This window comes from Kluyveromyces marxianus, chromosome 8, assembly GCF_001417885.1.
Source record: "Kluyveromyces marxianus DMKU3-1042 DNA, complete genome, chromosome 8".
Lineage (NCBI taxonomy): Eukaryota > Fungi > Ascomycota > Saccharomycetes > Saccharomycetales > Saccharomycetaceae > Kluyveromyces > Kluyveromyces marxianus.
This window is the reverse complement of record NC_036032.1, coordinates 718,670-745,732: the sequence shown is the minus strand read 5'-3', so window position 1 is coordinate 745,732 and position 27,063 is coordinate 718,670. Positions and strand designations below refer to the sequence as shown.

The 27,063-nt window shown below is 40.7% G+C and overlaps 14 protein-coding genes across 14 annotated transcripts; 6 read left to right on the top strand and 8 right to left on the bottom strand.

Annotated features, from left to right (window-relative positions):
• Positions 1 to 188: 188 nt before the first annotated feature.
• On the bottom strand, positions 189 to 1,712 carry TRP2 (anthranilate synthase TRP2; the record flags this gene model as incomplete). Its single annotated transcript, XM_022822098.1, has 1 exon — positions 189 to 1,712. One exon carries the CDS (start codon positions 1,710 to 1,712, stop codon positions 189 to 191), a length of 1,524 nt encoding a protein of 507 aa, XP_022678393.1.
• A 778-nt stretch (positions 1,713 to 2,490) lies between these two features.
• PTC2 (PP2C family serine/threonine-protein phosphatase) lies at positions 2,491 to 3,804 on the top strand (the record flags this gene model as incomplete). Its single annotated transcript, XM_022822097.1, has 1 exon — positions 2,491 to 3,804. One exon carries the CDS (start codon positions 2,491 to 2,493, stop codon positions 3,802 to 3,804), a length of 1,314 nt encoding a protein of 437 aa, XP_022678392.1.
• An 860-nt stretch (positions 3,805 to 4,664) lies between these two features.
• Positions 4,665 to 5,933, bottom strand: KLMA_80342 (3'-5'-exodeoxyribonuclease; the record flags this gene model as incomplete). Its single annotated transcript, XM_022822096.1, has 1 exon — positions 4,665 to 5,933. The coding sequence occupies one exon, from the start codon at positions 5,931 to 5,933 to the stop codon at positions 4,665 to 4,667; it is 1,269 nt and encodes a 422-aa protein (XP_022678391.1).
• A 1,403-nt stretch (positions 5,934 to 7,336) lies between these two features.
• On the top strand, positions 7,337 to 9,367 carry DOT6 (SANT/Myb-like DNA-binding domain-containing protein; the record flags this gene model as incomplete). The annotated part of the gene is made up of 1 exon (XM_022822094.1): positions 7,337 to 9,367. The coding sequence occupies one exon, from the start codon at positions 7,337 to 7,339 to the stop codon at positions 9,365 to 9,367; it is 2,031 nt and encodes a 676-aa protein (XP_022678390.1).
• Positions 9,368 to 9,969: 602 nt separating this feature from the next.
• SAS3 (histone acetyltransferase) lies at positions 9,970 to 12,114 on the bottom strand (the record flags this gene model as incomplete). Its single annotated transcript, XM_022822093.1, has 1 exon — positions 9,970 to 12,114. One exon carries the CDS (start codon positions 12,112 to 12,114, stop codon positions 9,970 to 9,972), a length of 2,145 nt encoding a protein of 714 aa, XP_022678389.1.
• Positions 12,115 to 12,757: 643 nt separating this feature from the next.
• On the bottom strand, positions 12,758 to 13,858 carry ADH6 (NADP-dependent alcohol dehydrogenase; the record flags this gene model as incomplete). The annotated part of the gene is made up of 1 exon (XM_022822092.1): positions 12,758 to 13,858. One exon carries the CDS (start codon positions 13,856 to 13,858, stop codon positions 12,758 to 12,760), a length of 1,101 nt encoding a protein of 366 aa, XP_022678388.1.
• A 1,771-nt stretch (positions 13,859 to 15,629) lies between these two features.
• On the bottom strand, positions 15,630 to 17,534 carry PIN4 (Pin4p; the record flags this gene model as incomplete). Its single annotated transcript, XM_022822091.1, has 1 exon — positions 15,630 to 17,534. The coding sequence occupies one exon, from the start codon at positions 17,532 to 17,534 to the stop codon at positions 15,630 to 15,632; it is 1,905 nt and encodes a 634-aa protein (XP_022678387.1).
• Positions 17,535 to 18,916: 1,382 nt separating this feature from the next.
• Positions 18,917 to 19,183, top strand: SBH1 (Arf family guanine nucleotide exchange factor SBH1; the record flags this gene model as incomplete). The annotated part of the gene is made up of 1 exon (XM_022822090.1): positions 18,917 to 19,183. The coding sequence occupies one exon, from the start codon at positions 18,917 to 18,919 to the stop codon at positions 19,181 to 19,183; it is 267 nt and encodes an 88-aa protein (XP_022678386.1).
• Positions 19,184 to 19,412: 229 nt separating this feature from the next.
• On the bottom strand, positions 19,413 to 21,068 carry AIM10 (putative proline--tRNA ligase AIM10; the record flags this gene model as incomplete). The annotated part of the gene is made up of 1 exon (XM_022822089.1): positions 19,413 to 21,068. One exon carries the CDS (start codon positions 21,066 to 21,068, stop codon positions 19,413 to 19,415), a length of 1,656 nt encoding a protein of 551 aa, XP_022678385.1.
• A 971-nt stretch (positions 21,069 to 22,039) lies between these two features.
• KLMA_80335 (uncharacterized protein) lies at positions 22,040 to 22,432 on the top strand (the record flags this gene model as incomplete). Its single annotated transcript, XM_022822088.1, has 1 exon — positions 22,040 to 22,432. One exon carries the CDS (start codon positions 22,040 to 22,042, stop codon positions 22,430 to 22,432), a length of 393 nt encoding a protein of 130 aa, XP_022678384.1.
• Positions 22,433 to 22,611: 179 nt separating this feature from the next.
• On the bottom strand, positions 22,612 to 23,070 carry FCY1 (cytosine deaminase; the record flags this gene model as incomplete). The annotated part of the gene is made up of 1 exon (XM_022822087.1): positions 22,612 to 23,070. The coding sequence occupies one exon, from the start codon at positions 23,068 to 23,070 to the stop codon at positions 22,612 to 22,614; it is 459 nt and encodes a 152-aa protein (XP_022678383.1).
• A 581-nt stretch (positions 23,071 to 23,651) lies between these two features.
• JID1 (Jid1p) lies at positions 23,652 to 24,533 on the top strand (the record flags this gene model as incomplete). The annotated part of the gene is made up of 1 exon (XM_022822086.1): positions 23,652 to 24,533. The coding sequence occupies one exon, from the start codon at positions 23,652 to 23,654 to the stop codon at positions 24,531 to 24,533; it is 882 nt and encodes a 293-aa protein (XP_022678382.1).
• A 537-nt stretch (positions 24,534 to 25,070) lies between these two features.
• Positions 25,071 to 25,850, top strand: ARO7 (chorismate mutase ARO7; the record flags this gene model as incomplete). The annotated part of the gene is made up of 1 exon (XM_022822085.1): positions 25,071 to 25,850. The coding sequence occupies one exon, from the start codon at positions 25,071 to 25,073 to the stop codon at positions 25,848 to 25,850; it is 780 nt and encodes a 259-aa protein (XP_022678381.1).
• Positions 25,851 to 26,009: 159 nt separating this feature from the next.
• YMC1 (organic acid transporter) lies at positions 26,010 to 26,927 on the bottom strand (the record flags this gene model as incomplete). Its single annotated transcript, XM_022822083.1, has 1 exon — positions 26,010 to 26,927. One exon carries the CDS (start codon positions 26,925 to 26,927, stop codon positions 26,010 to 26,012), a length of 918 nt encoding a protein of 305 aa, XP_022678380.1.
• Between the last annotated feature and the right edge of the window lie 136 nt (positions 26,928 to 27,063).

Below are 27,063 nucleotides of genomic sequence, written 5' to 3'. Positions count from 1 at the left end.
ACGATGGGGTTTTCATCAATGGACTATTAACTATATTATATATAGCTGTAGTGTGCAATTGATATCATTTTAGCTATATAAATTAAAAAGTATCCTATCAATAATTATATTTACTTACTGATATACACAATGTATATATTTATAACTGTACTAAATAGTCTTGATCAGCGTCTATACAACAAGAATGTTCATTTTTGAATACCAACCTTTTTGGCCCAGAGTTCTTCTGCTTGTAAGATAGTTTGGTGATTTGCCTTCATTTTATTCATTGTTTCAATATATTCGTCATGTTCGTCCGAATCGAAAACAATACCACCACCGGCTTGTAGATAAGCAGTTCCGTTTTTGTAGACCATTGTTCTCAATGCGATACATGTATCCATGGACTTGCCATCGTAGGACCAGTGACCGACTGCACCTGCATACACACCACGCTTTTCACCTTCTAGTTCAGCAATTAACTCCATAGCCTTGACTTTTGGAGCACCAGAAACAGTACCGGCGGGGAAAATGGATCTTAGCGCATGGAATCTAGTTTGGTCTGGCCTTAGGGTACCACTCACTTGCGACACAAGATGTTGGACGTGTGAGAACTTCTGTACTGTGAGTAACTTGTCAACGGAGGTTGTTTTTGGATCACACACTCTATTTATGTCATTACGTGCCAAGTCAACTAACATGACATGCTCTGCCCTATCTTTGGTGGATGACCTCAACTCTTCTGCGAGCTTGTCATCCTCGGCTGGGGTAGCACCCCTTTTAATAGTACCTGCGATAGGGTGTGTGATGACTTCATTTTTGGAGTCAACTTGGCAGAGTAATTCAGGCGAGGCACCAATAATTTGGAAGTCCAAGTAATCGATATAGAACATATAAGGGGAAGGATTCACAGTACGCAAATGCTTGTATATGTTGAAAGGATGTAGGGACGTAGGTCTTGCTACCCTTTGTGAAGGAACACATTGGATGATATCACCTTTCTTAATGTGTTCCTTTAACGTCTTCACGTGCTGGATGTAGCCTTCTTCACCGATATTCGAGGTGAAGGTCTGGTCCATCTTGATAGGTGGTTGTTCTGGAAGCGGTACCGGTTGAGAGTCGTCTTTCAATATCGAAGCAATGCGGTTGATGGCCTCCGTTGCTTCCTCATAACCTTTCTCAAGAGACTCGACTTCCTTAATGTTGATGTTGTACATAATCTGGAATCTTTGGAAAACATGGTCGAAGGCAACAATTGTATCATACAGCATCAATGCGGCCTCGGGCAATTGTAGAGTATCCTTCATTTCCCTCTTGGTCTTGGGCTCAAAGTACTGGACACAATCATACGAAACGTATCCAATAGCACCACCAGACAACTTGGGTAAACCTGGAACATTCTCTGCTAACTTGTACTGGGATAATTCCTGCTGCAAGATATCTAATGGGTCGCAGCTGAGTCCCTCTGTAGGCCCGGTCTTGATAGTCTTACGAGGACCTTGACCAAAGAACGAGAACCTACCCAATTGATTGCCGATCGCAGATTCAAACAAGAAAGATGCAGATCTATCCTTCTTGTTCAATTGACTCAACTTGAGGTATGCCACATGTGGTGTAAGGTCCATAGCTGGCATGAAATGGTATACTGGATACATATTAATCGAGTCATCGTTAGCAGCGATGCACTCTTTGATCACCTCAATCGATGGTTGAATGGTCACTGTTTCTGTCATAGTAGAACGATTTCTTTCCAAATGGGCTACTGCAATGTCCTGATTCAAGTCACTGACACACGTACTCCTTGACAAACTACCTAACCGAGTATGTATATGAGTGTCTTGCTGAAACGTACCTTGTCTGTTGTGTTCTTTAGTAGTAAAGCTTTTTTTTTTCAGTGATATAGGAACATTGAAACACGTTGAGTCATATCATATGCTCTATATAGACAACCATATACACCAAGCTGTCGATACCCAACCACCATTCTTGTCCTGTACCATGCCACACAGTAGGCTACAATACAGCATGTAGGCCATGCTGGACCCGACGCAGTTGCGCCCCACCGCTTCTTCTCTTCCCTCTCTCTCAGTATGTATTTTATACGTTGTTGATATATAGTGTGAATTGAATTAGTGTACATCACGTGACCAAAATCCCTTAAAAGCATAGCCTTGATGCTCAAAGACGACACTGAGGCAGCCAAACGAGGCAGGGGATGTGCTGGTGCACCGGGAGCCCCAAAGTACACGCCAACATAAGCTTTAAAAGGACAAGACAGCACGGCTCTTTTGATATTTCACCTCTCTTTCTGGTGCGCTTCACTCCTAATTGTTAAAAGGAAAACAACAATAAAATGGTTCTTTTACCACTATATACAACATTTGAAGAAAAGAGGTTTAATTCGCCACCAGGGCAATTGAAGCGGATCAGGACTGTTAGAGGATAGTTTTAATCGTCATAAGGTAGCTGAAAGGTATAATTGCGATAGTTTATTGTTTTTGAGCGGTCAGAATGGGTCAAATATTGTCGAATCCTGTTATTGATAAGGAGCAAGAATCTGGCGGTGATGCACTAACGGCGTTTGGGCTGTGTGCGATGCAGGGGTGGCGTATGTCAATGGAGGATTCGCATATTGTTGATTTGAATATCGCGAAAGATGCGTCTGAGCATTTGGCGTACTACTGTGTTTTTGATGGGCACGGCGGGTCTAGTGTTGCGCAGTTTTGCGGGTCGCAGTTTTCCAAGATTTTGCAAAAGCAAGAATCCTTTAAGAAGCATGCTTACAAGCAGGCTTTGTTGGAGTGTTTCATTGCTGCTGACGAGGAGTTGTTGAAGGATCCAGTGTTGGCGAATGACCATAGCGGGTGCACGGCTACGACGTTGTTGATTTCCAAGTTACAGAACGTGATGATTTGTGCAAATTCGGGAGACTCGAGAACAGTACTCTCTAAAGACCACATTGCGAAGGCCTTATCGTACGACCACAAGCCTACACTAAAGAGTGAGTACTCGAGAATTGTGGCTGCTGATGGATTCGTCGAGATGGACCGTGTGAATGGTAACTTGGCGCTTTCGCGTGCCATTGGTGACTTCGAGTTCAAGTCCAATCCAGAATTGTCCCCACACGAACAGATTGTAACGTGTGTACCAGATTTGATTGAACATTCGATAGACTACGACCAAGATGAGTTTGTTATACTAGCATGTGATGGTATTTGGGACTGTTTGACTTCCCAAGACTGTGTCAATATGGTGCATTGGGGTTTGAAAAAGGGCCTAACCTTGGAGGAAATTAGCTCCAAAATCATCGACGTTTGTTGTTCACCAACAACGGAAGGTACCGGTATCGGTTGTGATAATATGAGTATCATCATCGTTGCTTTGCTAAAACCTGGCGAAGATGAGGCTGCTTGGAGTAAACGTATATTGAGCAAGAACTTCGAACCACCAATCTCTTTTGAAAACCAAAGAAGAGCCGTGTTCCATTTCTACGACTTCCCAGAAAATGATGACCACGTCTTTGAAGTAACGAACAGGAGAGAATCTGATGATCTTGACGACAACAATGAGAGAAAAGGAGGCGCTCAAGGTAGAGGCGCTTCAAGCCTTGCTAACTTGGAAGCCATTCTTGGTTCCGGTGGTATCCAAATAACACCAGGCGAGAATAACCTGTCTTACATCCATGGGACTGCATTGTCGGAAGTCTTGGCTTCGTTGAGTGGTGGAATAAGGTCCCAAATTGAAGAAGATGAAGAAGATCAAGAAGGTCAAGAGGAGAACGCAGACGACTCACAACAACAACAAGGTAAACCAAAAAAGAACTGAGTGCTGCTTAATTGCTTTCTTTTTGTTTCTTCTTTCATTGCATTCTAATAGTATTTTTTTTTTTCCCTTTATTATTATTATTATCTTTTTTACTTCTAAACATGCTTACGCTTCGGCGGTTTGTACAAATCTAAACACCTAAAACAATATGCATACTCAATGCATCTCCAACCCTCCCCCCCTCTAAATTTACGATAAGATGATATCCAATGGATGTAATAATATACCATCTTGCCAAAATTATCCAAAACTATAATAAGATATAAACATCCAATTGGGAACTAATGATGATAAAACGAAAAAAAAAAAAAAGAATACCCATACCAAAATGTATTTAATATCACAGAATTTTCCATTTCATTGAGTTATCTAAACCATGGAATTGTGCAATTCTCTTTTAAATGCAATTTGATTTCATTTTGCCATGCTTTTTTTCCTTCTTACTTTGCTTAATGCATTATGGGTGGAGCAGGAGCTCCTCTTCCATCTTCGAACTCACTTCAAAAACACGCCTGCATCATTTCCGCTGAGGTTAAATTATAAGCCTTTAGCGGGGTATAAATGATTCATATGAATACGGTTTCCATTTTTTTTTTTTAGCAAAGACCGTTAAAATTATGTCGTAACAAACTGCAACGAATGCGAGCAGTAGATAGAACAATTTATTATTTTTCTTTGGTTTGTCAGTAACCGAGATGCCATGCTATGCTGCACTACTGTATTAACATCGCACTGTGTATTAGTCGATACATCTTTCTGTTTTATACCTTTCCAATTTTTTTTATCGCCCCTCGCCTCTATTATCGTTAATACTGCCATTACTATTATAATTTATCTATGGTATAATTCTATATAATAAATTAATGAGATTCTACATCGAAGACTAGACAAGAGTTATGCCACACTTGATCTACTAATTCAGACAATGGGACACCCTTGATATTGGCTACAGCGGTAGCCACATGTCCCATGGTACATGGCTCATTCCTTGATTTTACCATATATTCGTCCCACTTTTCACGCTCAATACCTCTTAGTTTTTCTTTTTTGACCGACTTGAACCACGAGTCTAACTGCGGATAAGCATCGGAGAGTCCATGGTCCCATGAATCGGCTATCGTTGCGTCACAAGATTTGTTCAAAAACTTGAAAGATGCGTGAGTCCTTCTTATATCACACCAAGGGGCGTCAGTTTCGAGCAACAATTTATCAAGAGGCATTGCTGAAATCATCTCAATGCTTTCTTCCGTCCTCATGGAGCAACCGTTGACACTGAAATAGCAGTTTTCGGAAGAATCACGTAGTTTTCTCAAGTCCGACACAGAGCCCGTAAATGAGTGAACTACAAATTTCCTTGTATCGGTGAATTTATAGAAAATAGAGCCATCCTCGTTTATCCTGGGCCCACCGGCCACCGTTCCATCTATCAATTCTTTGTAGTTAAATGTGTCCTTTGTATCATTGAACCCTTTAATGAACATTTCCAAAATCTCCATGAAATCCTCAGTACAACTTCTCAAATGCAAGAACAACGGTTTGTTCGGGAAGAAACAGCTCAGTTTGAGCTGCTCAATGAAAAACAGCTTCTGAATTGCAATCCCCGAGTAATTAAGTCTATCATAATCTAGCCCAATCTCACCAATGGCTTTAAATCTCCCGGCATCGCTAGCCTCCTGTCTTTTGTACAAATCGTACAACTCACGCAATTTACCTTGCGTGAACGCATGATCCACTATTTCAAACGGCGCCTCTTCCGTTTGGTCAGGCTTCCAGTACGATTGCCCATGCTCAGGCACAAATTCGTTCACATGGCATGGATGCACCCCAATGGTATAGTACAACGAAACTGGCGTCGAAGACGCAAACTGCGATACAACATCGATCGAATGCTGCGATTCCTTAATGGACGAGCCTGTAATGAGAAGTTTCTTAACATTTGTGACCACGCAACGGTTCAAAATGTTCGGTATATCCGACTCGTGCTGCTGCTTCTCGTGGTATATTCCACGAAACATATGGTCCGAGATATTGAAGCCAATGTCAAAGTACTTTGGAGATGTCGATACACCAGCAGTCATATTGGCAGTTGTGTATTTTCTTAGCAACTGGGCTGCTGCTCTATGGATCATGAATCAAGGATCATATATGAAAGCACTATGTATAGCAGTATACTTGCGAATATATTTCTATGTGTACATACATTTCTTTGGCTTATAGTTGCACATAGTAAGAGCGATGCGTTCACTCACTCACTCACACTCTCACTGTATCTCGAAACGGACGGGATCGTCGCGTTACCCTGATGAGCCTGTCTTTTTTTCACTTTTACGAAATATTAAAGTCACCTGACACATAATTGTTGCCCGATTTTCTCTGCATACACAATGCCTGGGGTGACTGGGTGACTGGGTGGAATGGACGAAGAATGAAGAGCGTTTTGTCTTTTTTGACTTGTAAATCAAACCATCGCACGTGACATAACACCGGGTAACAAAACCCCATTCTATTTTTCCCCCCGACAGGCAACAAACACCCAGACACACGCCAATACTGAAAGACAGGCCACTCTCTCTCTCTCTCCCTCAGGCAGTCTCAGCAGCAGTCTCAGCAGCAATCTCAGCAACAGTCAGTGTCTGATTAAAATAGAGAAAGAGAGAGAGAGAGAGAGTGCGTGTGTATTGTGTCGTATAATGACTTGGTATTTTGACATCATATTCAGTCAATATAATCGCCAGTTACTTCACCTCACTTCGCTTCACTTGACAGTAGGAGTACCACACACCGTCCTCTCTTTTCTAGATAGATTGACATAGATACAGCATATAGTATAGATTCAGTATATGTGCGGACAGAGAGAGAAGGAATTTTTGTTTACATTACAAGGTGGTGACACAGATCAAGCAGACGATCATTAGATATATATATATATATATATATATATATATATATAGTTAGTCTCATACTGAAAACTAGCTTGCCGTTTGCTTGTAGACTAAGTTCAACTGGGGTTTAGCGGTAGCTTTTCAGTGTGTGTCTGCTTGATTTTTTTCTTTCTTTCGATTTTTTCGATTTTTTTGAATTTTTTTTTTTTTTTTTTTTGCAAAAGCTCATCGCGACGAAACGAAACAAAAAGCCACTAACTCACAACCTCATCGACTCTTCTTTGTACACCGAGTATATGTTGATAAAGGCGTTTCTCTGGTGCAAAATAGACTATAAAGAACCACAGAAGCTTAGGACTTGTGTTTTATCGGGACTGTTAACGCTGTAAACCGTTAGAAAACAGGATATTATACGTGTGACTGAGTTTTTGAGATTTGACACCTAGTTTGGTAGAATAAAGTGCTTTTTGGCAGTTCAATACGCTTTCAAGACGACGATAACAGTTTGCCAAGGTACAGGGTGTAGTTTGCTCTTTTTTATTGTGCTTTTAGAGTTGTTTTAGTTGGGATTTTGATTTAATTTTATTTTTGTGTGAGCGTGTGCTGATACTTGGATTGTTCCGGATTGTTTCCTTGCCCCATTCCAGTAGATGACAGCACCCAAGAACGTTTCCAGCAGGACTCCAAGTTCATGGGAGCCTCAGGACGATGTTCTTTTGCGACACTTAAAAGAGGTTAAGCACTTGGGGTGGAAAGAGATTGCGCAGTATTTCATGAATAGAACTCCTAATGCTTGTCAGTTTCGTTGGAGAAGATTAAAGTCCGGAAGTCTAAAGACGGCAAAGAGTACAGATGACGAAGACGAGCTTCCAGAATTGTCCACAGAGCTAGCCGCATTGCAAGGTTTCACAAATGGGAATCCAGGTGCCGCTGCTGGTGCAGGTAACGGTGCAGGCCCCGGTGCAGGCCCCGGTACTGTACCGGGATCTGGAAACGCACAAGGACATTCTATGCTGAGCGTAGATCCTGCACATGCAGCAGATTCAACATCGGCAAAAAAGAAGAGCTCCTCCGTCGGCCCTATGCCTATGCCTGTACCCATGCCGATTCCTACTTCCAAGGTAACTAATGGAGCAGTTCTGTCGTCTCCCCACGGCAATAGTTTTGGGCTATTACCGGGAAATAGAGCGTCAGTGACTCTTGGGTCGAGCGTCTCATCGTCTGTAAACGGGCTTGTACATTCCGGATCGTTGTCGAAGTCTCCGTTTTCTAACGCTTCTCCAGCAACTACACATGGCAAGTTCATCAAGCCTCGTTCCTCATCTCACTCCCATGATGGACCTCTCGCAGGTGGACCCCACTTCAATGACCAAGAGGAAAACTTTGGCTTTATTCCCAAAGTATTCATAAAAAGCAGACGTGGATCGGCTGTCGTGATGAACAACAGTGGTATCAACAACAGCATCGGAAACCTTGCTGCAACGGGGATCGCTGCAACTCCACAGTCAACCACTCTAAATCTTTCAACCTCAAATTTGGCTTCCACAAAATCAAGAAAGAATTCCTTCTCCTCACGTTCCAGACGTTCATCGTTTAACGTCACTTCGGATAGACATTTTATTCCATTGACTTCAAACGCGTCTTCAAGGAGATCATCGGTTGTGGCTTTGCCTTCAGCATCAACTCCTCAATCGAAGCCAAGAAGGGATAGTTTCACCACCAGTCAATCTACTTCTAGAAGTAACTCCATCTCTCAGTTTAGACGTGGTTCTATCCAAGCTGGCTATATCGATATGCCTTCAGCTAAACAAAATTTCGCTTCACCACCACCACCTCCTATTCCACAACAACAACATCAACAGCAACACCAGCAACATCAACAACCTCATATTCATGGTCAATCAAGTGCAATTCACGGACCTATCAACAATCCTCATGCTAAACCTTGGTCAGATGATGAAGATAAATTGCTTGTTGAGAAAAGACAGCTATACCATTTATCTATAGATGAGCTTTCTATTTTGCTACCTCATAGATCAGAGCAAGAAATTCAATGGAGAATGGAATCGTTACAAATATCATCCATTGATACAATGAATTCAGTCCCAATTGCTAATGAAATTGCAAATTCTAATGCTGTTTCTAGCCCTCTTGCAGACGACGTTAATTCTTCATCATACTCCCCAGATACAGCCGTTGAAGAACAAGATGATATAGTTGATGACGATGTGGATGTAGACATCGAAATTGTAGGAAGAATGGAAGACTCAGTGGCTCCAACCCAACTGAGGGATAATTCTCCAACCTTCTCTCAAACCTCTTCAACCGGCTCTTCTGCTCGTGAAAGATCACCTGTCTTCTCCCCTGATACGCATTCTTTAAGGGACCAATCACCAACAATATCAGATGGAAACGGCTCATCCTTGTATAGCAATAGGGCTCCATCACATTCTGTCCCAAAGCAAATTCGTCAGGTAAGCACATCTACTACACAACACCATCAACATCACAATCATCATCCTATTTCAAACCATCACGCCAATCCTCATCATCAGCAACATCAGATTTCTGAACTCACTCCGAATCCTTCCCAGTCTCCACAGCTGACTCATCAACAACTTCCACAACCATCAAGCCAACCATTACCAAGCTTGAACACAATTTTCAAACATATTATTTGATATAGAGGAGACTTTACAAGCGTCGACTTATGTCATTGATGCATTCCAAGATCTTTTCCATAACAAATAAAAAAAAAATTAAAAAATTGATGGTTTTACAACTATATCATATATCCATAAGCTCCCTACAAACATTACTACAACAACACTAATGGTGGCAATGGCGCAAGACGCTATATCCATCTGACCAACTGATGTAACGACTCATACATGCCTTTTAAACCTTATGTCAAATAAAACAGAAAACAGCTCCGAAAAAAAATTAAAACAAAATTCAACAGGATATTATAGATCACATTGATACTGCTCTCTTATAATTTTAAAATGAAACATAGATATTGACGTTGTAAAAAAGGTATCATTGCAGTTACTTCATTACAGAAGGCACAGGTTGACCTTCTGCTGATATTTCAATGAAAAGTTTGTCATATTTTTCACACCATCATCCAATTAATCTCACACTGTACAGTTATATCAAATACGTATGACATTAATTTTCGCTACTCTTACAATTTTATATATACATACGTGTATACATAGTATATATGAGATAATACACCGTTTTAAAGTTTTCTTATCGTTATTTGGTACTCTTGGAAACTCTATCTATGTCTTAATACTCTTTGGGGCCTTGGGCTTAAATCAGTCTCGGTCCCCTGTTCTGCTTTTGGTCTACTATTCCTCAAAGACCGACTGATGGTAAACGATTCAGTCTGCAGAGGCTTGGAGGGCAATTGTGAGCCTTCATCCTCTTCAACTTCTTCTTCATCCTCATCCACATCCTCATCCTCTTCTTCCGCCTCCGCATCTGCTGAAGAAAAACTTTCATCTTCAGCAATATTCTCCTCTTCTTCAATATCTTCAACATCATCTTCTTCAACGTCTTCAACAAAATTCTCTTCCTCAACTGTGGGTGCTGCGGGTTTGCTTTCTGGTACACTAGATTCTGCTTTCATTCTGCTTGATCTAATTGCTTTGTCTCGTATTGGTTTTGGAAGAGTGTACGCTGGGACAAAATTTTTGTCATTCAAGTTAATCTCCGACTTCTGCGCCTTTATTTTATCTAAAGCTATTTCTTCCATAGTTCTTGGATCAGCAATATCATCACTCATAAAATTAGTTAACACTGAAATACTGTCTTTAAATGTATCTCTGGAACTTGCAGTATCGATTGAAGAATGCGTTTTTTTAGGAAGAACATTCGTCTCCACCATCGTTCCAACTGCATTGATGCCACATGAAGGACCAAAGATGACTGGTTTCCACACTAATTTAGATGATTTTAAGGTGTACTTCATTTTCGACTTGGTTTCATGATATTGCTCCGCCAATTTACTCCAATCTTTTATTTTGACAACATAATTCCACTTGTCCGTTTCATCCTTGTATTTGTAGAGACATCCGATTTGCTCTAAACCATATATAACGTCGGAATGATTCATGCCTGTTAAATTTGACAAGTCATTTATAGTACATATGAAAGATTCTCCCAGTTGCTCAAATAGCATGTATAAAGTTTGTATCATTTTGTTTTTCCAAAAGAACCTATAGGATATTAGACCAAGGTCACTCAACGGTTTCTCGGGGGTTCCTAGTTTGAATTCTCTTCGTGATAGTAGGTACGAAAAGTCCATAAGCAAATGACCAATACCGCGTCTCTGATAGTGAGGAAGGGTTAAAATACAACTGAGATTATAGCCAGTGGAGTTTAATTTCTCTTTGGAAAAATAACCGACAAACTTCCATTCATCGTTTTCCCATACTGTTATGGCGTAGAACATAAACGGTTCTACATCATAATATAATGTTTTTGAGTTTAAAAATAATTTGGCCAATAAACACAAATTTTGGCAGTAAATAACATTCTCCCTTCCATCAACTTCCCAAATGGCAAACCCTTGATCATCATCTCTATAAATCTGATTCCCAGGAGGATGCGAGCAGTCACACTTAAGCTGGTGCCTATAATATACATATTTGGAACTCATATATTTCAAACACTTATCGCAAATGTATAAAATTTTATTCTTATTGTATTCTTCTGGATATGGCGCTTTATACCAGGTCTTTATCTCGTAGTTCTGGAAGTAGATATATTCAACGCTACTAGTGCTGGGAGTAATAACTGGGCCAACCGATTTCAACCTTTTTTTATCGTAATCATGGTCTTGATCGTTTGGATATGCTAATAATGTGTTTCCATTGAACTGTGCCGCCGGTTGCGACTTCCTTAGAAGATGCAAGAAAAACTCTCTGTCCTTCACACGAGGTATTGTCTTATTAGTAGAATATTCCTGAGCGATCTTAATAGCACCGCGATACGGAAGATTTGAATCATTGTCAATTGATGTGAGTAGGTTAGCGTTTTCATATATTTCAAAATCTACGTCATTCACCGATGACGGCATTGATTCCTGGATTTTGAAGTCTCTATTCAATACTTTATCGAAGGAAAGTAGCTTCAATGGATTGTAACGAATGGTTATTACCTGATGCCCATTAGAAAACTGTACATTAGGGTTAAGATCATTCCAATCTACAGGAATTGTTCTTTTTTTCTTCTCCGGTTGTTTTTCTTCTCCTTCCATCTTTTCTGATTCGGCTTTAAGATCAGCTCTATCTCTGGTACGTTTCCTCTGCGGTTCTGAACCGTCGTTATTCCATAAATCCTCTTGAACTTTCGAATGGACGTTATCATCTATTAACAGCTCTTTGATAAGCCTGTGAACTTTGCTTGTCGTAGTCATTGCAATCGAAATTTCCTAGTCACAGGTCTTAAAAACTTATAAAACCACAAACACTGTATAATTCAAAGTACATTCCTTTAAGAGTGAGACCTTGTCTTTCTTTGCAATCCACCCAAAAGCTGTTACACAAGTGTTTTTAGGGAGTTTGACCTTGTTTTCCAGCTGAGAATCTTCATTGTCAATATACAATTATAACTTGCTAATGTATACAAATCATCTAAACAAAACATACCGTAATTTCAATATTCCATACACCAATGTGGAAAAAAAAAAAAAAAAAAAAAGGTACAGCAAAGTTAAAAAGTGAAAAACACACAGACTTAAGATAGAAAAGAGTTGAACAATGGGAGAGGGAAATCTTACATATATTCCTATGGTGTAGTGGCTACTCGGACATATGTTAGAGCTTTGAGGATTCGTGGGACGATTCTACTTCAAATTTTTGTAGTATAATCTTTTTTTTTTTTTGTAAAATGGCTTCGTATTTGTATCTGGATCTGTATAATAATGCTGCATAGAATGACGAATTCATATTATATTATATATAAGTATAATTGAAAGGGTTATGTTTTTTAGGGGACGGGGGAAATGCAACGACATGCAAAGTATAAGTTTAGACCTGCTTTAGAGTTTTATAATTCTCTTATTTTTGAGCCTTGAACTCTCCGAATTGCTTGTCGAAGTCGGTGAAAGTGAATCTGAAACGCACGTCACCGGATTCCATTCTTTGGAAGGCTTCAGAGACGCTTTCGGCGCTGATTGGGAGCTTTTCAACCCAAGGCTTGATGTTCTTCTCAGCAACCAAGTTCAACATCTCAATTAATTCCTTACGGGAAGCTAGAGCAGATTCGGTGATCTTGTAACCCATTAATTCGAATGGACTCAAGTTCAACTTTTCGTGAGCGGCTGGAACAGAGATAGAGGCCAAAATACCACCAACAGTTAGCAACTTTGGCAACTTGGTGAAGTCGACGTCGGTCAAGGAGCTGGCACATAGAACGATCAAGTCCAATTTGTCAAAGTTTTCCAATTCCCAGCCTTCATCCTTGGTAGCAATGTAGTGGTCAGCACCCAATTTCTTGGCAGCTTCTTCTTTAGCGTGAGATCTGGAGATGGCGTAAACTTCAGCACCCATAGCCTTGGCCAAAAGGATACCCATGTGACCAATACCACCGATACCGACGATACCAACCTTCTTACCTGGACCACAGCCGTATCTCTTCAATGGAGAGTAGACAGTACCACCACCGCAAAGTAGAGGGGCAGTGTAAGCGGCTTCTAGAGATTCTGGGATTGGAATGGCAAAGTGCTCATGCAATCTGATATGAGAGGCGTAACCACCTTGGGAAACGTAACCATCTTCTGGGTATGGTTGCGAGTAAGTAGTGACGAACTTTGGACAGTATGGTTCGTTGTCCTCCTTACAACGTCTACATTCCAAACAGGATCTAACTTGCGCACCAACACCAACACGGTCACCAACCTTGATACCAGTGGTACATTCTTCACCAACTCTGATAACCTTACCGATAACTTCGTGACCAACAACTAATGGCAACTTTTGATTACCCCAGTTACCGTTGGCACAGTGGACATCACTACCACAAACACCGCAAGCTTCGATCTCGACATCAACGTCTTGAGGACCGAACTTCTTGGCTGGGTAAACGATCTTTTCTGGGTTCAACCAGTTCTTGTGGTCATTAACGACAGCAAAACCTTGGAAACTATCTGGGTAGGACATTATTTGACTATTTGGCTAAAGTATGGATATACCTTCTATCTATCAGCTTACTGTAGTACGCTCTTTAAATTCATACTAACTACATTAGCTTAAACAATTGAAAGAAAAGATTCAATGCTCCCTTCTTTTTATACTTTTACACATTGTGAAACGTGCATGTGTGTCTCTAAGACATTCTATTCCATCTCTCTCTCTGTGATTACTAATTACTAATCTCTCATATCAAAACCCGTCCTCATCTATAATCTCTACCCTACCAACTTTTGCTTCTTCCCATTTGCTCTTCTGACATAATCTACTGGATTCGCGGCGCACGCTCGAGACCTGTATTGTATAATCTTCTCTACGTCTTCACGCACAAATAGGAAGCGCACAAGAAACATCTAGTGCACAAGTATACAGCGTGCGGTACGTAGCTTATTCCCGCACTTGCATTCCTGGCTTTTTTTTCTTGCCGTTTCCACGTCCGAATATGCAGTAGTGTACCGTACAAGCGCAATGCTTTCGCAGTGCTAGCTCATCGCATCTTGTTACATCATTTTCTTTTTGTTCCTTATTTTCGTTCCTTTTTCTTTAGTTCTTTTCTTGTGCCATGCGTGAACAATGGCGAATGGGAGAAGCATACACGGAAAGGATGCAAGACGGAAGCGCGCGAGCGGGGGCAAAGGGGATGGTGGGGTGGGAGAGACGAAATAAGAGCAAGATGTGGATCTTACTTACTTGCTTGATTACATCCGTGTGTCGTTCTTGCCACTAAAACTCAGACTCGAGATTGTTATACCAACACGTAAATACGACTTTTGATTGCCGGATAGACTGGGCCTCGCTAGACTAGGCTGAGCTAGGCTAGGCTGAGCTAGGCTAGGCTGAGCTAGGCTAGGCTGAGCTAGGCTCAACTTGGGCTGAGTCTGGGCAGGGCGCCCCTACACGGCAATTATTTTCATTCCGGTAGGAACCGGACTTACTTGATTTGTAACGGTCTGGGCTTGGGCCCTAGAAGAGGGGCAACTTTGTTGTTTTTTTTTAGGCGTACGTTTCCGGATTCCCGCTAATATCCCGGTTTCTCACCGCGCGTGCTTTTCTGAAGAACACGTTTCTTTTGGGTTTGTCTCTTTAAATTGTTTCTTTTTTTAGCGGTTCTGTCCTTCCTTCTCTATTTATCCTCTAGTGCTTTCTGAATCCTTTGTAATATAAGTATTTTTTTTTTTTTAATTCTTGGATACGGTTATTCGAGCCGAGATGTGCAGGATTGCCATGCACGCAGGAGGACGTTAAGCAGACATGCGTTCTGGCGCTAAAATACCGGTTTACGGGAAGATTCAAAGCGCAGCCTTAGAGAAACTGAGCTCTTCCTCCCCTTTTTTTGCATTGGAATTAGAATTAGTATGGTATTAGTATTAGTATTAGTATTAGTATTAGTATTAGTATGTATGTCATTCGTTCGTTATACACTTTTACAGATAGAAAGGTAGACAGAGGAGGAGTATGGTATGGTGTAGTGATACATAGAGTATTACATTATCTGCCTGGATTGGGAAGGATTAGAGTTGTGTAGTAGTAGGTTGTTATTGTTTTGTTATTTTGTTTTTGTTGATCATAACTATCATTGTCGTCGTTATTACTTGGGGAAACATTACATTTGAGGTTGTAGCTGCGCGCTTGATGGCTGATGCTGGCAGCAGAGAGAGCTTGCAAAAGCAGAAAAGAGTCTTTTGAAAGAAATGTATGGCATCACGTGATACATTTTCTTGTTCTTCTTGTTCTTCTTGTTCTAACCCCACAGATTGTTGCTATTTGCTGCAGAAGATCCATGTCTTTTGCCTATATCTAGCCCGCTGAGACTTCTGGTCAAGCTGTTTTCGAGCATATCGCTACCAGCAGCGGGTGGGTAACCCTGGCTGCTAGAGCCCGGGACAAAGTCGTGGATGGAATGGACACTGTAGTTGGAGTGGATGGATTCCGAAGTGTGTTGGGGCGCTAATGGTTGCTGCTGGACCTGGCCTTGGCCTTGGCCTTGACCCTGACCCTGCTGTTGCTGCTGTTGCTGCGATTGCTGCTGCTGTTGCGATTGCTGTTGTTGCAATTGGGAAGACGTCAACTGAGTGAATCTGTTCTCATTCATACCTGGTGTGCCTGGCTGTGATTGGTACAACGATGGGACACGGCCGGCATTTGGCTGGTTGATACCAATCTGCTGTTGAGGAGGAGATATACCCTGGTTCCGTAACAGGCTCGAAGATGTCATATGCTGTTGGTTATTGGTCTGGAAACCGGAAGGAATTCTATTCTGCATAATCGATGGAGTGGGGACCTGGTTTCGCAAGCCAGCGTTGTTATCCTGGTGCAAAGACGAAGCTTGTAGAAGGGTTGTGCCTGGGGAGTGCGGTTGTTGGTTGGAACCACTAACTCCACCGGTTCCTCCTCCTACACCATTGTTAACGTTGGAAACGTTGGTCATGTTACTACCGGTGGTAGAGTTCGTAGATGCATTGGCGAGAGAAGCGGTACCACCGGCTTGTTGTGGTACGCCGTTAGCCATGTTTCCCAAGTTCGTGGATGATCCGTTCGTTTGGGAAAGCAGGCCGTGATTCATTGAAGCGTGTGCTTGTAACAAGCTAGTATAAGATTGCGACCTAGAGATAGAACCCCCGGTGGACGATGGTTGTAAAGGCTGCATCATATCCAGCTGGCCCTGTTGTTGCAAATGCGATTGTAAAGTCGCAAGGTCCAGGTTCTTGCGTCTGATTATTATGAAGCTTGGGTCATACACCTCAATGAGCCCCAAGAACGAACACAACACGTTTATAATTCTCTTGTGTGTTGCGGAAACGCCGATTGGATAAGCTAACTCGTAGTACCTCTTTTCTCTGTCCTTAAACAACAACAACTGACTGTAGATCTCCAACGTGTCCGGGTCGTTGAAATCTAATTGCTGTGGTGGGAGCATTAGGTTTGCAGCTGCTGGCAGTGGTGCGTAGAATCTCTCGGACATTTGGGGAAGACCTTGCAAAGACATCATCGACATCGAAGTTGCAGTGTTTTGTGCAGACAGCTGTGGGTGGTGGTGATGATGGAGAGGTTGCTGAGGGCTTGGTGGGACAGTAGTCATGGAAACTGCGCCTGGAGTTGACTCCGAGTTGATAAACGAGTTGAACAACTGCGAAGAAGAGTTATTCGACGCTAATGGTGGAGCACCTCCGACGTTTCCACCTGGCTGTGCCGAGGATGGCGTTGCCCCAAGGGACTGTAGAGAGATATTGCTCATGGACCTATGCTGTTCTTCCAACTGGCCTCGTTTTTCACGTTTTTCCCGCTCGATACGCTCTCTCTCAGCTTGAGGTAGCATCTTTTTGTACTCTACACGTAGCTTTCTACCACCAATTTCTTTGCCGTTCAAGCTTTGCACAACCCTAGTGGTTTCATCTGTGGTTGTGAAGTTGGCGAACGCCAAACCTCTAAACACACCGTTGTCGAAATGGTAGTTGAAAGCGTACGGAAGTGGCAAGTCCATCTTGGCAATAACTTCCAAAAGTTGTTCCTTTTTAATTGCAAAGGGGATATTCTTGATCACAATTGCCGTGGGAATGACTTCCTCTGTTACATTATTGGAACCAGATTGTTGGGAAACATCTTCATTTTCAGGAACTGGATCCTTGAGCTGCTGTTCTTCAGACATGGCAAACGATATTCAAGGGGGTGGATGAAATGACAAAAAAAAAAAGACTCTTAAAAGTTTATCCGGTAGGCCTAATATTTTTTGAACACTAGTATCACAACCTTGACAGCTCGCTTCGAATTGGCACTACTATGGGGCCTTATTGACTCCTTTTAAACTCTTGATAACCTTTGGTAAACCGACTGAAAAGACCCGATTTTAAATCCTGTTTGTCGTAAAAAGGAAGTATGGAATGATAAATCCACCGCAGTTTTCTTTCTCTCACGATGCGAGAATGGTCTGAACAAGCTTCAATATCTAACAATGAGTTGTAGTGGCGAACAAACCGATGCAAGATGTTATTGTACTGGACAAAGGGACTCTACTAACATGTGTACTATTTGTTTACTAGCTTTTCATATAAAACTTTTTTTTCCATTTTTCTCATTTTCTTAAAATTTCTTTCCTTAGAAAAAAGTGATAATTTCAGATTGGTGGGAAGCTAAAGGGAAGGAAAGATGACAGGTGCATATTCAAAGCAAAAGCCGGCGAGCATCTTATATTGGGCTTGTGAATAGTCAGCGTCCTTTCTTGGAATGCTAAATTTCCACTACTATTTCCACTACCCTCTATATGTAAATACCTAGTACTATACGGTGCACTCTATACTCTTACACACATATATAAATTCAGCATATAGTGTGGGTATATGCCCCCCATCTCAAAAATAATATGAATAGCATGAATTGGTCTAACAAACTGTCAAAAACTCACTCCCTACCAATCAGTGGTATCTAAAATGCATTTTTCAAACCCACTATCATTTTGAATATCTCTATTTCTGTTTGTCTTGTGCAGTCAATTCGAACCCAAATAAACTGACGCTACTACTCGTAGCCGTACAAAAACATATGCGGCTGTGTGTCTGGGTGTGGCTGTCTGCTGAGAAAAACCAGTACACACACACCACACGCAGACGGCGATGTGGCCAGTCAGGAAAAATATAAAAATATATAAAAAAAAAAAAAGATTCAGATTTGAACCACGTGATGAAGTTGGATGTGTGGGGGGAGGCGGGGCAGGGGGTAGTATAGGTTAGAGGCTGTTTTTTTTTTTATTTTTTTTTTTTAGTCTTGTAGGTTTTTGTTTATGTTTATGTTACCCGGACATATGTTTGAATATCGTCTCAGACGAATGCGATCGTGTCGACAACAACGCATCGTCCACACTTACACAGAGTTTCGCTAGCTAGCTAAACAGCGTTATACACTTATGCTACTGGTAAAGAACAATTGGAGGGCAGGGAAGGAGTGAATTGAACGACCGTTTGTTTGCTCAGTGAGTAGTAGTGCCAGTGGCAAGTTCAGTTAGGTAACGTTACAATACAAAAACAATCAGAAGGCATGGACAGTTCTATTCCAGGTGGTCAAAAGACTCTTCAAAAGAGAAGAAATGCTCAATTACTGAAGGAAAAGAAGGCTAACCAAACCCCAGCTTCTGCTAGACAAGCTGGGTTCGGCGGTTCATCAAGTTCTATTTTAAAGCTCTACACTGATGAGGCTAACGGGTTGAGAGTTGATCCATTAGTTGTGTTGTTCTTGGCGGTTGCATTTGTCTTTTCTGTTGTTGCTTTGCACGTTGTTGCTAAGGTCTCTGGTAAGATCTTCTAAATGCAATAACCAATCATTGGGAGGAACGGAGTTTTGCCTTTATCATGTGGCAATCTTGTTCTCAAGACTTTGTATATCTATTTACATGAATTAACGCTCATTTATATTTGATATTAATAGTTTTCACTTTTAAGTTAAAAACCTTTTTAATGGGATGGGGGGGAGGGGCGCGGGCCCGCGCAAGGCGCCAAAAAGATCCAATTGTTCGTCTCGCTCCTCTTGTGTTTGTCTATAGAGACTTTAATAGAATATTCACTACGTCGTTGATGTTGTGGTAATCGACGAAGTGTTTGTTCGTCGCTGGATCGTACTGCCAATCGAGTTTGGATTGTAAATCACCGTACGATTCTTCCCAACTGTCGTTTTTATACTGAGCTCTTACCTCAATTTCGATTTTTGGCCAGCTTTTATGCCCCACAATGATCGCCATTGGTATGCCTAACGCGTGAGATTGCTGGATCCTTCCGCCTAGACTGGTTTTAGGGTCGAACTGGGTGTATGGTTCTAACTTTAAGGTATCAAGAACTTGCTTCATCTCTTCTGGAGATTTCTTCTCGTTGCAGCATAAGGAAACTTTGTATGGGGAAATCGAGGCGGGCCATCTCAAACCTTGAGAATCCCTGGTTACTTGGGCAATGGCACCAACAAGTCTGCTAACTCCGATCCCATAGCAACCCATTTCTACCACCACGTCTGAATTGTCCTGTTGGCGTACTGTTGCGTTTAGTTTCTCGCTGTATTTCTTACCGAGGTAAAAGGTATGACCCACTTCAATACTATTAGCGCTCTTCAAGTGTCCTTCTTCACACTGTGCACATATTTCGCCTTCTTCAGCATCCACTATTGAATAATCGTTCAATTGCGAAAAGTTGATTTTTAAGTAAGATTTTAATGGGAAATCAGGGAAGTTTGAACGTGAGTTCAACCTCACGTCCATGATTCGGATGATTCCAGAGAACATTGGATCATTGTTTGAGCTGAATTTTGAAAGGACATCTTCATTGGACATCTCTCTGGTCTGAGGGTCTAGATCTCTGTCCATTGCCTCCAATGCAAGGTTCCAGTTCAATGTTCGATTTGCTGGGTAGTACATACACACCAACGTATCATTTTCCATGTTTAAAGCGTACTTTACAGAAACATCCCCTAAGTGCTGATTGGCTTCTTCAGGGTAGGATTCGCATTTTTCAACATTGGAAACGGACTTGCATGAGGGACATTGAAGTAGAGTGTCTTCACCAGATTCATGAATGAAATGGTACTCCTTTGATAAGTCACCACCAATATCTCCAGAGTCTGCCACAGCACTAACAAAGGGAATACCAATGTCAGAAAAAATTTTATTGTATGTCAGATTTACCTTATCGAAAGTCTCCACCGCATCCTTAGAGTTCAAATGGAAACTATATGCGTCTTTCATTAAAAACTCCCTTCCACGTAATAATCCGCCTCTTGGTCTTAGCTCATCTCTATATTTTCTCGAAATCTGATACGTGATGGTGGGTAAATCTTTATAACTGGTCAAGTAATTCTTCATCAACCAAGTAATCTCCTCCTCACATGTAGGCACTAGACAATAGTCTTTCTTTTTAGCGTCCTTCAACTTAAATAATTCCGTGTTGCTCCATCTTCCAGTAGTTTCCCAAAGGGCCCGTTGTGAAAGGGACGATAGTGATACCTCATGCGCTCCACTCTGGTCCATACGCTTTCGTATAATATTTTCAATGTTTCGTAACGTTTTAAGCCCTAATGGGAGCCAGTGCAGCACACCTGATGATGCCTGTTTCACATACCCCAGCTGCTGTAACAAATCATGAGTGGGCAATTGCAAGATCTCACTGGTTATTTTACTCGGCGTAAACAAAGACCTCTTGAAAATCATCATATAATGGGACTTCTGAAGATGGCAATAATTCGAGAATAGTGCCGGCCTTCTGGTCAATTCCCTAGGTGTGTCCCTAAATGATCTTTCGTTTTCTGTCCATCAATAGCTTACTGAATTGAAGAAGAGACTATAGAATTAGTGAATATCACCAATATAAATCAATAAGTAAAAAAAAAGGAAACGTGGTTTTTGGTATAAAGAAGCAGCTATCTTTATTATGAACGTAGTTTCTTGAAACATCATGCAGGCATTGTACCAGTATTGACAGTAGAGAAGCTGTAACTGGACCGCAATGTTCGGCATGTACTATTACTCAATTTATCGTATACATTGGCCATGTGACTTCTATCTGTATGCCTGAAATCCTTAATAATCCGGGTAGCAGTTTTTTGTAACTGTTAGATCCTATGACAAACTGTTAATATATATAATTGAGAGCAAATTCTAGCTCTCGTATATCGCCATATCACCATTGCCGTCCCTTTTGGCTTTAATGTACAAAAATTTCATAGTATTTGGTGTAATTACAATTGAAGCATTTGTTTAACGGACTTGGTATAATGCTATACGTGGATTAGATCATTTATACCAAGCACTTTTGCTCCGATTTAGCATTTTGGCGTTAATAAGTACGCATAAATACTCGCTCATACCGTGTTAAGTGTGCTTAAAACATTCTTACCTCATGAAGTGCATATCATGCTGATATATAGGTGATTAAAATTAATATTCTTTTCACGTGACCGGCTTTTCTACGATTTTTTTTTTTTTCTCTGATTGATCTTCTTAATTTTCATCATCAAACTTAACTATCATTCAGGTTGAGATCTTGAAAGAAGGTTTTGAAGAAATGATTGCCTTTACTAATGAAAGATACTGTTTGACTATCACAATTGAGTTTCAGTCACAAGCGTGGAACAGTGAAGGACAAGAGGAGTGTTTAGGGTTTTGCAAAAAGATATAACATCCAAATGACATTAAACAACGTGAAAAGACTAGATTTGGCTGTTACTTACAACCATGTACCGGCTCCAAAGAGTCTGTATACTTCAGCATCTGGCTCTCAAGGTATGTTGAATCAGTCTATGCCAATGGCAGCCATGTTCATGAGAAACAAGTTTCTTGCGTGGTTCTCTGTGTTAAGCACCTGGCACGCAATTCTTACTGCTATGCCAGACCCAGCTACCCCAGGTGACTCTCCTTTGATGAAGATTGGTATGGCTTTATTGGCATTAGGTACCAACTACTTGAATGTTTTGCTACCAGGGTCCCAAGGTCCTGTAATTGACGCTGATAAAACTGAAGGAGCTGCAGAGGCTGTCACAGAAGCTGTGACCGAAAGTGCTGCTTCAGCCACCGTCTAATGATAGTATTGTCCCATATCAACGATATCAGGTATATCTGAGGCTGCGCGTACGTACAAAGACGCATAATATATTTTGTGAGTAATATATGTAATGGTCACGGGCATGCGTCCAATTTTTGTATATTCGTATGCCTATATATATATATATGTACATATAGTATACGTTTTTTAATATATCTATTCGCCAATGTCTTCGTACCAGTCTTCTGGTCTCTTTTCAATGAACTCCTTCATTATATCGATACAGCGTTTGTCATCTACAACCTTCAACTCCACACCTCTGCTGGTTAGATACTCTTCGCCAGGGCTTTTGAAGTTGACGTTTTCACCAATGACAACACGGCCAATTCCATAAAGAAGAATAGCACCCGTGCACATATCACATGGAGATAAGGTAGTGTACATAGTACAATGCTTGTAAACACTCCCCTTTAGTCTACCGGCATTTTCTAAAGTAGAAGTCTCACCGTGCAAAGTAGGCGATCCTTTTTGGAATCTCATGTTGTGTCCACTGCCTAAAATCTCACCGGTCAAATTATCGATTAAACATCCACCGATTGGAACACCTCCCTCCTTGTATCCAATGGCAGCCTCTTCATAGGCTTTGTCCATACCCTTTTGATCCCATTCAGCCATCTTTGCTCGTTGCTCTTCTGTAGTTCTAAGTTCTAATCAATAGTATATAGCATGGGAGGAAAATACATATCAAAACTATTAATTATATCTAATCCTGGATAAGGACCATCGCACAGATGTAGAAACTAGCTTCATTGAACAAGAGTAGATGATGACGATCCATCGGAAATGCAACGTTCCATTGCGACATCGCGAGAGAGAAAGAGAGAAAGAGAGATAGCAGCTAATCGCAGTAGCAACTGCAGTTCGGAATCACTTCGGAATTTTTCGCATGATAATGCTTTTTTCATGCACGTTTATATATGTGTCGTTTTATTATGCGAAGAAAACGCTTTTTTTATAACACCGACTCCGTAAATTATTGCTCATTCCCGTTTGTGCGTCTAAAGTGCGCATCATATGCACCCTGCGCAGTCATCGCTATTAATCCTGTATAAGAGTTAACTACCAATAAATATGTCCAATATTAAGTATACAAGGAGTATGATAACACTGTGATACATACATTGAATACAATAATTTTACATTTTCGTGGTAGTAGTAAGACAGTACATCAAATCCGAGTTACATAGATAGCAGGAATGATGGTAGGTTACGTGAAGCTACTAGGAAGACCTCTATTGGTGCTGGATCGTCGTTCTAATAATTGTGTTAACGGTTTGGTCCTTAGGACAAAACAGAACAGCGATAACGGCGGCAGTTTACGGTTTGTTCATCTTACTGCTAGTGAAAACGAAGTTCATTTTGATTCGAACTGGCCTTCGGACAACCAACCCAAAACCCCCTACAGTTTATTTCAACTCACGGAGTCTTCGTTTACCAAGGCCCTGTTGAAAAAGAGATTCCATGAGTTAGCAAGACTATATCACCCAGACCACTCCGCAAATAAGGCTATTCTTAAACGCAACAGAAACACGGAGTTGACGTCTTCAAGCGTTCACCAAAATCTTTTAACATCAGAGGACAAGATTCAGCGTTTTAAGATCATCACAGAAGCGTACGAATTGCTAAAAGATCCAAAAAGGAAAAACCAATACGATAGGCTAGGACTAGGATGGGCATATGGTCCTAGGATCCAGAGCCCAGCTCAGAGATATGAACAAAGTTCAAGGTATTATAACGCGGGTACTTGGGAAGACTATTCTGACCTACGAAACGATGACAAGCAAGATATTGGGCCAATGACAATGTTAATATGGTTCTTCGGAATATTTGGAATCATCCAATTAACATCGTTATTAACGCGTTGGGAAGAGGCTATGAATAAGACGAATTTCACACATGACGAAACAGAAAGGGATTTAACTCTTGCATACATTAATTATGGTCTAGATGAAGATAAGTGGTCTAGGTTACGCCGTTTTTTATGGTTCAGAACGTTTGGACTATATAGAAATAAGGAAGATTTAGATCGAGAGGCTAAAAAGAATGAGGCGATGATCAATGAGTTGAAAAACAAGTAGAACGCATGCTGTCCTACTAGATACCCCGCTCAATTTGCTCTACGATCTAGAACAATTGTTTTTTTTTTTGTTTTTTTTTTTTTCTTAGAATCAACGAATTCTACGCAGACGTTACCACTGCATATTTCTCATAACAGCATTTTTACAATAATTACCCAATAATATTCCTAATTCATATAATTCTTACATACTCCCCAATTTAAATATTATGTACTAAAACCCTTTTCAAAATTAGTAAGAAGATTCTGTGACGCATGTGCGTTACATTTAAGCTCTTTTTTTTTGTTTTAAACGCTTACTTTTATCTCCCTGTACTATGACTGAATGAATATCTTTTATCTGTTAGAGGTATATATTTTTTTCCTATATCAATGCACTCGGCATTTCTATATAAAGTATGATAGAAAAAGCCTAAACAAATGTTACTATGACCATTGTTCATTTAAAGGGGTCTCGACATAGAAACTTCAATCTACTGTATTGCTCAATTACAATTGGGGATAATTTACTCTTATAAGCGGAGAAACAAGATCCAAAATGGATTTTTTTAAACCAGAAACTGTTCTAAATTTGCAGAACATTAGAGATGAGCTCGTGAAGATGGAAGATACGATCATCTTCAATTTCATTGAGAGATCACACTTTGCCACATGTCCCAGTGTGTACCAAAACAAAGATCCATTAGTGAATCTTCCTGACTTTGATGGTAGTTTCTTAGATTGGGCCTTAATGCATTTGGAAATTGTGCATTCTCAATTGAGACGGTTTGAGTCACCGGACGAAACACCCTTCTTTCCAGATAAAATTCTCAAGCCAATCATTCCTAGCTTGAACTACCCCAAGATTCTGGCGTCCTATTCGAGTCAAATAAACTATAATGATAAAATCAAGAAGATTTACATCGAAACTATTGTACCCTTGATATCCAAGAGAGAGGGAAACACATCTGAGAATTTTGGGAGTGTGGCTACGAGGGATATCGAAACCTTGCATGCTCTAAGCAGAAGGATTCACTTTGGTAAATTTGTAGCTGAAGCAAAGTTTCAAAGTGAAAAGGAAAAATACACTGAGCTTATCCGTAACAAAGATACAGAAGGAATTATGAAGGCTATCACTAACTCTGAAGTAGAGGAGAAAATTTTGAAAAGACTACAAGTCAAAGCCGAAGTCTATGGTGTTGACCCTACTAATGCACAGGGTGATAAAAAGATCACACCTGAGTATTTGGTTAGGATTTATAAAGAAATAGTTATCCCCATTACAAAAGAGGTAGAAGTCGAATATCTTTTGAGGAGGTTGGAGGATGAAGAGAAATGAGAGTGGCCAAGGCCAGCATAAAAATTTCAGAGTTATAAACACAATGTCGGTAATAAACGTAAATATTTACACAATAACATTATCAAGAACAACAGTTATAATATTAAGAACTCGTAGTTTAAGTAAAAAATCCATTGTAAATCGGTTTTATTTTCTACATTAGCCCAATAGTCTCATGGCAGTTTCAAATGTTGCAAAGGTCGCAGCGTTTGCAGGAGCAGCCCTTAACATAGTTGGCCCAAATCCTCTAAATAAGCCTAGAACACCTTGTTTAGAAATAATACTTCTTCCAACGGATACAATATTATTACCACTCTTAGGTGCTTTAAGATTATCAGTTTGCATCACCGATTTGATTACATCTAGAGGATAAACCATCGTCCAAAGTAGTGTACCGGAGGCGGCACCGTATAAACAGAGTTTCCAAGCTGGAATGTCCTTACGGTCAATACCAGATTTGACTTGTTGGCTCACTAACGCTTCGTAAGTTAAGAAATACACACCACACCCATGCGACTCTCTTAGCATTGTTGGAGTTAACCCACGCATTAGCTGTCCATTGGACCATAATTTCTTGAGGCAGTCAACTGGTCCCTTAAATTGCACAGAAGCTCCAGATCCTGTTTGGGTTTGTAATCTGATTCTTACATGCTCAATGGGTGAAGCTAAAAACGAATTCGTGAACCCACCTGCAACACCACACAAGTAATATTGAATCAAAGTTAGTTGAGTAGACCCATCTCCATTAATATCACGGAAAAATCTTTTCATGTACTCGTTTACACCGAATTGCAAAGAGACACAAGCGCCAACACCTATCAAAGGTGTTAAAGTACCTTTATAAAACCCCATAAAACCTTCATTTTTGAGTAGATCTTCTATCACTTTTACAGCATTTGTGTTCACTTCACTGGTTTGTAATCTCACCTTCGTAGTATCGAAAGGTTGGCCAACCAATACTTGTGCAATACCACCTGCTGTACCTGCTAATAAGTCTTTAAATACACGAGTTCTATCGTGTGATGATTCTAAATCCAGGTCATCTATTAACTGAGGTGTTGGAAACTCTTCTGTCATTTTTAAGCGGTCTGACTTGAGGGTTCGACTAAAGGGCTTAAACGTAAAGAAGCAACTAAGTTGAAGGAAACAGAAGGTAACAAAGAAGGAGCCTAAATTCAGCTGCCGATAGATGCTTCAAGCAAAAGTAGAGGGT